At 43.4% G+C, this 11,442-nt stretch overlaps 1 protein-coding gene across 3 annotated transcripts in view; it reads right to left on the bottom strand.

The window, feature by feature from the left end:
- The window catches only part of LOC118368065 (metabotropic glutamate receptor 1-like), a 38,402-nt gene extending 27,284 nt beyond the window's left edge, over positions 1–11,118 (bottom strand). For 2 of the 3 annotated variants that reach the window (XM_035751798.2, XM_052496548.1), the window contains exons 1-2: positions 10,983–11,118; positions 9,284–10,135 (exon numbers count right to left, since the gene is read on the bottom strand). In XM_035751798.2, the coding sequence (XP_035607691.1) occupies positions 9,284–10,013 (730 nt within the window). In that variant the 5' untranslated portion in view covers positions 10,014–10,135; positions 10,983–11,118. The remainder of the gene's footprint in view (positions 1–9,283; positions 10,136–10,982) is intronic. The other variant, XM_052496547.1, reaches the window with a different exon arrangement.
- Between the last annotated feature and the right edge of the window lie 324 nt (positions 11,119–11,442).

Here is an 11,442-nt window from a genome sequence, read left to right as displayed (position 1 = left end):
TACAATCGGATGAAGTTTAAGACACTTTGTATTATAACTTTACCTGTAATTTTTGCCAACAAGCCAAACACAACAGCATTGCAACCCATATCTAGTGGCTGGCTGCATTTCAACCTTTCAGTCTGCTTGTTATCACTCTATTTCAGAGACGGAAGTGCCATGTCACTGTATCTCACTGTATTTAATAATAATAATAATAAAAAATACTAATCATTCTGCTCATCGGTCTGGTAAATAACGAAGGTGCACCAGAACAGAAATGTAATTGAGTTTTAATCAGTTCATCACCAAGTCTCCCTCACTGCAGACAGATCAGAGGTATGTTTCCTGCATCCCAAATGGCACGCTATTCCCTTTATAGTGCACTGCTTTTGACCAGGGCCTATAGGGCTCTGGTCAAAAGTAGTGCACTGTGTAGGGAATATTCTGCAATAGGACACACACTGTGACTATGAGGAACGTTCATATGCACATCAGGCAGGCAGCTATGACCCTGATGTCATTCAGACACCTCATCACCTGGAACTGGAATCTTAATTACTGTATAATAATCTACAGACCAGCAAAGATTTGTATAACTAACCCAAGATAGACCACAGCACGTCATTTCCAATGGGAGTAAATTAATCCCAGTTGGAAGAACAAGCAAGGAGATTGGCAGAACCAAGCACGAGCTAGTGAGATCCTGTTGGTGCATTTGAGCATTTATTTGCACATTTCCATTAGGGAACACCTACTCTGTGAAGTGCAGCGTGTGCAAAACTCAATTCACCCTTGAACTTCTTTTTAACAACGTAACTTTTTGAAACTTTGGCAAAGGCTAAAGTCTACAAAAGGCAGTCCATATTCTAGTTTTGTAAACAGAAAACTGTATGGAGATCAAATGTTTTATTGATATGAAAATTAGCAGAACATCGGACAAAATCCATCTCGCACCATCTTCTCCCACTGCTAGCCACTGGGCTTCCTCTCATCACCATATTTTGTAGTGAGTGGAAACGCCAACCGGATGCTTCACTTTTATACGTCTGGTGAAATATCTGTCTCATTGTTCTATCTGTGGCAGCACTGTACTGCAGAACAAAACTGTAGCTACAGAAGCTGAGGATTGTCTTGGTCTCCAGGTCTCATATGCTGTAGATTACCTGCTACCACCTCCCCAGTAAGATGCAGATATCTGAAGGACTTGGTTCACAAAATAGTTAGTGAGTAGTGGGTTGTGAGAGTGAGTAGTGGAAAGTCGATAGTGAATAGTGAGTAGCAGGCTGTGGTAGTGAATAGTGAGCAGTGGGTTGTGGTAGCGAATAGCGAGTAGCAGGTTACGATAGTGAATAGCGAGTAGTGGGTTGTGATAGTGAATAGTGAGCAGTGCATTGTGGTAGCAAATAGTGAATAGAGGGTTGTGGTAGCGAATAGTCAATAGTGAGTAGTGGTTGTGGTAGTGAATAGCGAGTATCAGGTTGTGATAGTGAATAGTGAGTGGTGGGTTGTGGTAGTGAGCAGTGAGCATTGGGATGTGGTAGTGAATAGTGAGTAGTGGGTTGTAGTTGTGAATAGTGAAAAGTGGGTTGTGACAGGGAACAGTGAGTAGTGGGTTGTGATAGTGGGTAGTGGGTTGTGCTGGTGAATAATGAGTAGTAGGTTGTGGTAGTGAATAGTGAGAAGGGGGTGGGTTGTGGAAGTGAATAGTGAGTAGTGGGTTGTGGTTGTGAGTAGTGGGTTGTGGTAGCGAATAGTGAGTAGTGGGTTGTGGTGGTGAATAATGAGCAGCGGGTTGTGGTGGTGAATAGTGTTTAGTAGGATGTGATAGTGTCACGTTCTGACCCTAGTTCTTGTGTTATTTGTTTGTTTTAGTTGGTCAGGACGTGAGTTGGGTGGGCATTCTATGTTTTGTGTTTCTAGGTTGGTTTTGTGTGTTCGGCCTAGTATGGTTCTCAATCAGAGGCAGGTGTCGTTAGTTGCCTCTGATGGAGAATCATACTTAGGTAGCCTGGGTTTCACTGTTGTTTTGTGGGTGATTGTTTCCATGTCTGTGTTTGTTCGCCACACGGGACTGTTTCGGTTTTGTTCAAGTTTATTGTTTTGTATTTGTGTTCATGTTGAGTTTTTCATATTAAAAACCATGGACACTTACCACGCCCCATCTTGGTCCGAGCCTTGCTACACCTCTTCAGAGGAAGAGGAGGAAAACCTTTACAGATAGTGAATATGGAGTAGTGGGGTGTGGTTGTGAATAGTAAACAGCAGGTTGTGGTAGTGAGTAGTGATCAGTGAGCAGTGGGTTGTGATTGTGGTAACGAATAGTGAATAGTGAGTAGTGGGTTGTGAATAGAGAGTAGTGGGTTGTGATAGTGAATGGTGAGTAGTGGGTTGCGGTTGTGGAAGTGAATAGGGAACAGTGGGTTGTAGTAGTGAACAGTGGGTAGTAGTTTGCAGTAGTGAATAGTGAGCAGTTGCTTGTGGTAGTGAATAGGGAGTAGTGGGTTGTGATTGTGGATAGTAAGTTGTGAGTAGTGGGTTGTGGTAGCGAATAGTGAGTAGTGGGTTGTGGTTGTGAAAAGTGAGTAGTGGGTTGTGGTAGTGAATAATGCATAGCAGATTGTGGAAGTGAATTTTGAGTAGTGGGGTGTTGTAGTGAGTAGTGGGTTGTGGTGGTGAATAGTGAGTAGTAGGTTGTGATAGTGAATAGGGAGTTGTGGTTGTGAATAGTGCATAGTGGGATGTGGTCGTGAAAAGTGAGCTGTGGGTTTTGGTAGTGAATAGTGAGCAGTGGGACGTGGTATTGAATAGTGAGCAGGGCGTTGTGGTAGTGAAAAGTGAGTTTTGGGTAGTGAAACGTGAGTAATGAATAGTGGGTTGTAGTAGTGAATAGTGAGCCGTGGATTGTAGTAGTGAATAGTGAGCAGTGGGTTGTGGTAGTGAATAGTGGATTGCGAATAGGGAGTAGTGGGTAGTGAAGAGTGAGTAGTGGGTTGTGGTACTAAATAGTGAGCAGTGGATTGTGGTAGTGAATAGTGAGCAGTGGGTTGTAGAAGTGTATAGTGAGAGGCGGGTTGCGGGTTGCGGTAGTGAATAGTGAATAGCGGGTAGTGAGTATTGAGTAGTGGGTTGTTGGATTGAATAGTGAGTCGTGGGTTGCGGCTGTGAATAGTGAGTCGTGGGTTGTGGTTGTGAATAGTGAATAGCGGGTAGTGAGTATTGAGTAGTGGGTTGTGGTAGTGAATAGTGAGTAGTAGGTTGTTGGATTGAATAGTGAGTCGTGGGTTGCGGCTGTGAATAGTGAGTCGTGGGTTGTGGTTGTGAATAATGCGTATTTGGTTAAGGTAGTGAATAGTGAGTAGTGGGTTGTGGTAGTGAATAATGTGCAATGGGTTGTGGTATTGAATAGTGAGCAGTGAGCAGTGGGTTGTGGTAGTGAATAATGAATAGCAGGTTGTGGACGTGAGCAGTGAGCAGTGGGTTGTTGTAGTGAATAGTGAGTAGTGGGTTGTGGTGGTGAATAGTGAGTAGTTGTTTGTGATAGTGAATAGGGAGTTGTGGGTTGTGGTTGTGAATAGTGCATAGTGGGATGCGGTAGTGAAAAGTGAGTTGTGTGTTGTGGTAGTGAATAATGAAAAGCAGGTTGTGGTAGAGAATAGTGAGCAGTTTGTTGTTGTAGTGAATAGTGAGTAGTAGGTTGTGATAGTGAATATGGAGTAGTGGGTTGTGGTTGTGAATAGTCAGTAGTGAGTAATGGGTTGTGGTAGCAAAATGTGAATAGTGAGTAGTGGGTTGTGGTTGGGATTAGTGAGCAGTGGGTTGTGTTAGTGAATAGTCTGTAGTATGTTGTTGCAGTAAATAGTGACCAGTTGGTTGTTGTAGTGAATAGGGAGTAGTGGGTTATGGTTGTGAATAGCGCGTAGTGGTTTGTGGTGGTGAATAGTGAGTAGTAGATTGTGGTAGTGAATAGGGAGTAGTGGGTTGTGGTTGTGAATAGTGCGTAGGTGGTTGTGGTGGTGAATAGTGAGTAATGGGTTGTGGTAGCAAATAGTCAGTAGTGGGTTGTGGTTGTGAACAGTGAGCAGTGGGTTGTTGTAGTGAATAGTGAGTAGTGGGTTGTGGTAGTGAACAGTGAGCATTGGGTTGTGGGAGTGAATAGTGGTTTGTCGTTGTGAGTAATGAGTAGTCGGTCGTGGTAGTGAATTATGAGCAGTGAGTTGTCGTAATGAATAGTGAGTTGTGGGTAGTGAAAAGTTAGTAGTGGGTAGTGAGTAGTGGGTAGTGAATAGTGAGTAGTGGATTGTGGTCGTGAAAATTGAGTAGCGGGTTGCGGCAGTGAATAGTGAATAGCAACTGTAAATCAACTGTATCAACTGTAAATTTCAGTGTTCCTCGAGGTTCCGTTTTAGGACCACTATTGTTTTCACTGTATATTTTACCTCTTGGGGATGTCATTCGAAAACATAATGTTAACTTTCACTGCTATGAAGATGACACACAGCTGTACATTTCAAGGAAACATGGTGAAGCCCCAAAATTGCCCTCGGTAGAAGCCTGTGTTTCAGACATAAGGAAGTGGATGGCTGCAAACGTTCTACTTTTAAACTCGGACAAACCAGAGATACTTGTTCTAGGTCCCAAGAAACAAAGATATATTCTGTTGAATCTGACAATTAATCTTGGTGGTTGTACAGTCGTCTCAAATAAAACTGTGAAGGACCTCAGTGTTACTCTGGACCCTGATCTCACTTTTGACAAACATAACAAGTGTCACGCCTTGGTCTTAGTATTTTGTGTTTTCTTTCTTTATTTGGTCAGGCCAGGGTGTGACATGGGTTATTGTGGTGTGTTTTTGTCTTAGGAGTTTTGTGGGGTGTCTACGTAGTCTATGGCTGCCTGAGGCGGTTCTCAATCAGAGTCAGGTGATTATCGTTGTCTCTGATTGGGAACCATATTTAGGCAGCCATATTCTGTGAGTGTTTCGGGGGTGATTGTTCCTGTCTTTGGGTTTGCACCAGATAGGGCTGTTTCGGTTTTCGTTATTTCATTTAGTTATTTTTGTAGTTTCTGTTTGTATAGTTTTTCCTTCATTAAAATATCATGAATCATCATCACGCTGCATTTTGGTCCGATCCTTGTTCTACCTCTTCGGCAGAGGAGGAGATAGAAGAGAGCCGTTACAACAAGACTGTTTCAAGGACAGCTTTCAGAAACGTTCTGTCCAAAAATGATGCAGAAAAATTAATCCATGCTGTTGTTACTTCTAGGTTAGACTACTGCAAAGCTCTAGTTTCCGGCTACCCGGATAAAGCACTAAATAAACTTCAGTTAGTGCTAAATACGGCTGCTAGAATCCTGACGAGAACCCAAAAATCTGATCATATTACTCCAGTGCTAGCCTCCCTACACTGGCTTCCTGTTAAGGCAAGGGCTGATTTCAAGGTTTTACTGCTAACCTACAAAGCATTACATGGGCTTGCTCCTACCTATCTTTCCGATTTGGTCCTGCCGTACATACCTACACGTACGCTACGGTCACAAGACGCAGGCCTCCTAATTGTCCCTAGAATTTCTAAGCAAACAGCTGGAGGCAGGGCTTTCTCCTATAGAGCTCAATTTTTATGGAATGGTCTGCATACCCATGTGAGAGACGCAGACTCGGTCTCAACCGTTAAGTCTTTACTGAAGACTCATCTCTTCAGTGGGTCATATGATTGCGTGTAGTCTGGCCCAGGAGTGTGAAGGTGAATGGAAAGGCTCTGGAGCAACGAACCGCCCTTGCTGTCTCTGCCTGGCCGGTTCCCCTCTCTCCACTGGGATTCTCTGCCTCTAACACTCTATTACAGGGGCTGAGTCACAGGCTTACTGGTGCTCTTTCATGCCGTCCCTAGGAGGGGTGCATCACTTGAGTGGATTGAGTCACTGACGCGATCTTCCTGTCTGGGTTGGCGCAACCCCTTGGGTTGTGCCATGGCGGAGATCTTTGTGGGCTATACTCGGCCTTGTCTCAGGATGGTAAGTTGGTGGTTGAAGATATCCCTCTAGTGGTGTGGGGGCTGTGCTTTGGCAAAGTGTGTGGGGTTATATCCATCCTGGCCCGTCCGGGGCCTGTCCGGGGCCTGTCCGGGGATATCATCGGATAGGACCACAGTGTCTCCTGACCCCTCCTGTCTCAGCCTCCAGTATTTATGCTGCAGTAGTTTATGTGTTGGTTGCTAGGGTCAGTTTGTTATATCTGAAGTACTTCTCCTGTCTTATCCGGTGTCCTGTGTGAATTTAAGTATGCTCTCTCTAATTCTCTCTTTCTCTCTTTCTTTCTCTCTCTTGGAGGACCTGAGCCCTAGGACCATGCCCAGTCCACCTGGCCGTGCTGCTGCTCCAGTTTCAACTGTTCTGCCTGTGGCTATGGAACCCTGACCTGTTCACCGGACGTGCTACTTGTCCCAGACCTGCTGTTTTCAACTCTCTAGAGACAGCAGGAGTGGTAGAGATACTCTTAATGATCAGCTATGGAAAGCCAACTGACATTTACTCCTGAGGTGCTGACTTGCTGCACCCTTGACAACTACTCTGATTATTATTATTTGACCATGCTGGTCATTTATGAATATTTGAACATCTTGGCCATGTTCTGTTATAATCTCCACCCGGCACAGCCAGAAGAGGACTGGCCACCCCTCATAGCCTGGTTCCTCTCTAGGTTTCTTCCTAGGTTTTGGCCTTTCTAGGGAGTTTTTACTAGCCACCGTGCTTCTACACCTGCATTGCTTGCTGTTTGGGGTTTTAGGCTGAGTTTCTGTACAGCACCCTGAGATATCAGCTGATGTAAGAAGGGCTATATAAATACATTTTATTTTATTTTATTTGAATAGCTGGTTGTGAGTAGTGGGTTGTGGTAGTGAATTGTGAGTAGTGAGTAGTGGGTTGTGGTAGCAAATAGGGAATAGTGAATAGTGGGTTGCGGAAGTGAATAGTGAGTAGTAGGTTGTGTTAGTGAATAGTGAGCAGTGGGTTGTAGTAATGAATAGTGAGTAGTGGGTAGTGAAAAGTGAGTAGTGGGTAGTGAATAGTGGGTTGTGGTAGTGAATAGTGAGCAGTGGATTGTGGTAGTGAAAATTTAGTAGCAGGTAGTGAATAGTGAGTAGTGGGTTGTAGTTGTGAATAGTGAGTAGTGAGTTGTGGTAGCAAATAGTGAATAGTGAGTAGTGGGTTGTGGTAGTGATTTACTGACTAGTAGGTTGTGGTAGTGAATAGTGAGCAGTGGGTTGTGGTAATGAGTAGTGAGTAGTGGGTAGTGAGTAGTGGGTAGTTAATAGTGAGTAATAGTGAGTAGTGGGTAGTGAATAGTGAGTAGGGGTTTGTGGTCGTGAATAATGAGCATTTGGTTGTGGTAGTGAATAGTGAGCAGTGGGTTGTTGTAGTGAATAGTGTGTAGTGGGTTGTGGTGGTGAATAGTGAGTACTGGGTTGTGGTAGTGAATAGTATGTTGTGGCAGTGAATAGTGAGCATTGGGTTGTGGGTAGTTAATAGTGAGTAGTGGGTTGTGTTCGTGAATAGTGAATAGTGGGTTGTGGCGGTGAATAGTGAGTAGTGGGTTATGAGGGTGAATAGTGAGTAGTGGGTTGTGGTAGTGAATAGTGAGTAGTGGGTTGTGGTAATGAATAGTGAGTAGTGGGTTGTTGTGGTGAATAGTGAGTAGTAGGTTGTGGCAGGGTATAGTGAGCAGTGGGTTGTTGTAGTGAATAGTGAGTAGTGGGTTGTAGTGGTGAGTAGTGAGTAGTAGGTTGTAATAGTGAATAGGGAGTAGTGGGTTGTGGTTGTGAATAGCGCGTAGTGGGTGGAGGTAGTAAATAGTGAGTAGTGGTAGTGAATGGTGTGTAGTTGGTTGTGGTAGCGAACAGTGAGTAGTGAGTAGTGGGTTGTGGTAGCAAATAGTGAATAGTAAGTAGTGGTTGTGGTTGTGAATAGTGAGCAGTGGGTTGTGGTAGTGAATAGTGAATAGTTGTTTGCGGTGGTGAATAGTGAGTAGTGGGTTGTGGTAATGATTAGTGAGTAGTAGGTTGCAGTAGTGAATAGTGAGCAGTAGGTTGCGGTAGTGAATATTGAGTATTGGGTTCTGGTAGTGAATTTTTAGTAGTGGATTGTGGTAGTGAATTGTGAGCAGTGGGTTGCTGTAGTAAATAGTACACATGAATTTCTAAACAGAAATTGATAAACCAACAAAACAAGATGATATCTTTGTGTATGTACATCAACACAAATAATTATATGGAATTGCCGTCATGTTCAAGCTTCTAAGGTAGTATTGTTTATTGAATGTTTTTGTTGTCATGATTGCTATTTGAACTACTTCAATTATGGAAAATAATAAGCTGTTGCTTTCAGCATTGCTGGATCCATAAGGAAAACCAATGTGTCCATATGTATACCCATCTGATAGTGGGTTGATATAGCTTTGATATTTGATATAGCTTGTGTAAAAATGCTAATTAATAGTTGAGTTCATGGACATGGACTGATTTGACTGACCATTGACACTGACTGACAGTACAGAACTTCATAGATCCAAGCCTGTCATAATCATGTGCCAAACTCAAACTACACAGCGGCTATTCCCTCCTTCTAAACCTACAGTTGAATCCAAAACATTTTGCTACCTTTACTGCTCTGAGACTTCTCTCCACACCCAATTAAGCCCCACAAACACTGCTGGCGAGGCCAGGGTTGAGGAACCTTGAAGAGCTAGGATTGTTGCCCACTCAAATCTGTAGCAACCACAGAATTTGACCATGAGAAAGTGGCTTCTCTTTAATGGTTTGTACCTGTCAAGGATTCCTCGTGAATTGTAGGCCAGAGGGCTGAGGAAGGCCTGAATGAACAAGCACAGGCTATTAACTATGGTGGATGCTGTTGAACCCCTCTCCTTTTTTGACCTAAATCCATTATGATTATGAATTATGAATAACAGGAGGTTGGTGACACCTTAATTGGGGAGGACAGGCTTGTGGTATTGACTGGAGAGGATTCGGTGAAATGGTATCAAATACATCAAAGATGTGGTTTCCAGGTGTTTGATGCCATTCCATTTGCTCCGCGATTGTTATGAGTCGTTTTCCCCTCAAGCATCCTCCTGTGTTATGACTGATCATAATCAATTGGATAGAACTATGTATATCTAGAATGTGAATATTCACAGTTCAATCCCCAACACAACTTTATAAAAATTGTGTTTGAATAGGCATTGATGGCCAGTAGGCAACATGCAGGCCAATTACTTCTTGGATTAGAAAGTGAAGTGTCTTACCCTCTGTATGGACTGCTGACACATAGGTCCAGTTATAGCGTTTGACAATGTCCAAGATGGCTCTGGCTTGGAGAGTGTCAGAGGGCACAACCCTAAGGAAATACTTGAAGAGCGTTTTGTCACTCAGATCTATGCTGGTCGCAGAATACGCTATCTGAGGGATGTTAAACAGCTGCAGGAGGTTTTGGACCTGGATAGCAACTGAGCTGGATCCAGGTCCAATGACACCTGCTATGGGTTTCTTGGTAGTGGGCGGTTGGCTTGCAGGCGTCCCATCAATGCACCACTGTCTGGATGTACCATCTTTGTTGTCGTCATCCCGGATCGAGATGAGAGAGTCTCTAATGAACTCAATACTCTGCTCCAGAGCCACCGAGGAGTGCCAGCAGGAGTCCCTGATCTCACACCCCAGAGTGATGTTGGGTAGAAGGTTCGGGTCTGAGTTGATTCTGTCCAAGGTGTGGAACATTGCTTCTACTCGTTGGATTCCGTACTGTTCCCGAACCTCCCCGCACTTCCTCTCCGCTACCTGCTCTGTTGATGGTTGGTGGTGGACCGAGAACAGTGCACCGATTATAATGTCCCCGTCCATTCTGGCCACCGAGCGGGACCCAGCAGCTTTAGAAACCACCGACCTCTCAAATATGTTACTGGGGGAGACGAACGCATCACACACTAGAATAAGGAAATACAAAAACCTAATAGCATTCAGGTAAATCATATTCCACATGGTGTCAACAGTCTTGGGGATATAATCATGTCCGCTTGGCCATTGGGGAGAGCTGAGGATCCAAGTCTAATTGAAGATCCATCATCTCCTTTACCATCCCTCTTTCACTGATGTCTTTCCTGCTGATGAGAGACGTGTTAATTTAAGTTTGATACAAGTGATACAAGTTTTGCAAACAAGTTTTTCAACAAGTGATGATAAACAGCTATGTGTTGCCAATCTATCTTTGGCAACTCTTTTAATAGGCTACACAACTTCGCAATGAAGCGAAGGCAAATATAGTTATAGGCTGCTGCAGAAGCCAATCTGACATTCAATCTTGAATAATTCAAGTACTAATAGTCTACAGTAATGTAAAACCATTTGATACATTACAGTCATTTAGCAGACGCTCTTATCCAGAGCTGCGGACAGTCAGAAACGACGTTGAACGCCTTTCATAATCTATAGCCTACAGTAAAAACCGCCTACAGGAGGCTGATTAAAAGTTGATTTGTGCGATGGTTGGTTTGCGTGGCTGGTTTCAGTCCCTTGGATAGCGCTAAATTCTACTTGACCGTTGGGCTCACAATAATTTGCCCACCCACGATGAGATTGTGTTTAGCTACATAAAATGGTGCTTTAAATGGTGCTTAAATGTTCAATTTAAATGACCAATTAATCAGATCTCATATAATTTACCATTCTATTGTTTATATATCGACATTGTCAACATCTAATTAACATTCCAATTGATAATCACCTACAAACGGTTTAGGTAAGATAGGGTATTTTATAGTGTTTCACTTTTTTTCCAGAACATTTGTAAATGAAATGCCGTAGGCTAGTAATCAAATAACTAAAGCAATGCTTTACCATCATTGCTATTCACACGAGGAGCCATCTCCTCCATTCATGTTATATTGCACCTTTTGCATTCGCTATAGCCTAAAATACCTTAGAGATCATAACGTTAGAGCTTGTACATACCTGCACCCGCTGCTTCGGGAACATTGCGTATCTCCTTGTCTCCTGAACCTCTCAGTTTGGAGCCCAAGTTTAATAAGCCTCTGCAGCGCAAATACAGTATTTCTCTTTTTTTTCCACCAACCTCTAGCTCTCTATCTTTCTGAAAGGGAGCATGGGTGCCCCCCTCGATTCCTCTTGATCACTGCATGCATCTTTAAAACCGGGTCACATGGAATGCATTGTATGGCCTGGATAAAAGACAGCACGAAGAGAGAGATAGACACGTATGGAGTGGAGTTAATTGTCTCTATCCGGAGTATCGTCCAGTACATTGCAATGACACGCTCATCATTTAAAAAGTATATGCATGGGTGTAATGTAGGCTCAATAAAATAGTTTATTGCATGTACAAGTTCGCTTGATTTATTTTTCAGAATAAAAGGTATACACATACCTACAATAAGAAAAATCAGGCCTACAA

This window comes from Oncorhynchus keta, chromosome 35 (assembly GCF_023373465.1).
Source record: "Oncorhynchus keta strain PuntledgeMale-10-30-2019 chromosome 35, Oket_V2, whole genome shotgun sequence".
Classification (NCBI taxonomy): domain Eukaryota; kingdom Metazoa; phylum Chordata; class Actinopteri; order Salmoniformes; family Salmonidae; genus Oncorhynchus; species Oncorhynchus keta.
This window is presented reverse-complemented; position numbering and strand designations above follow the sequence as displayed.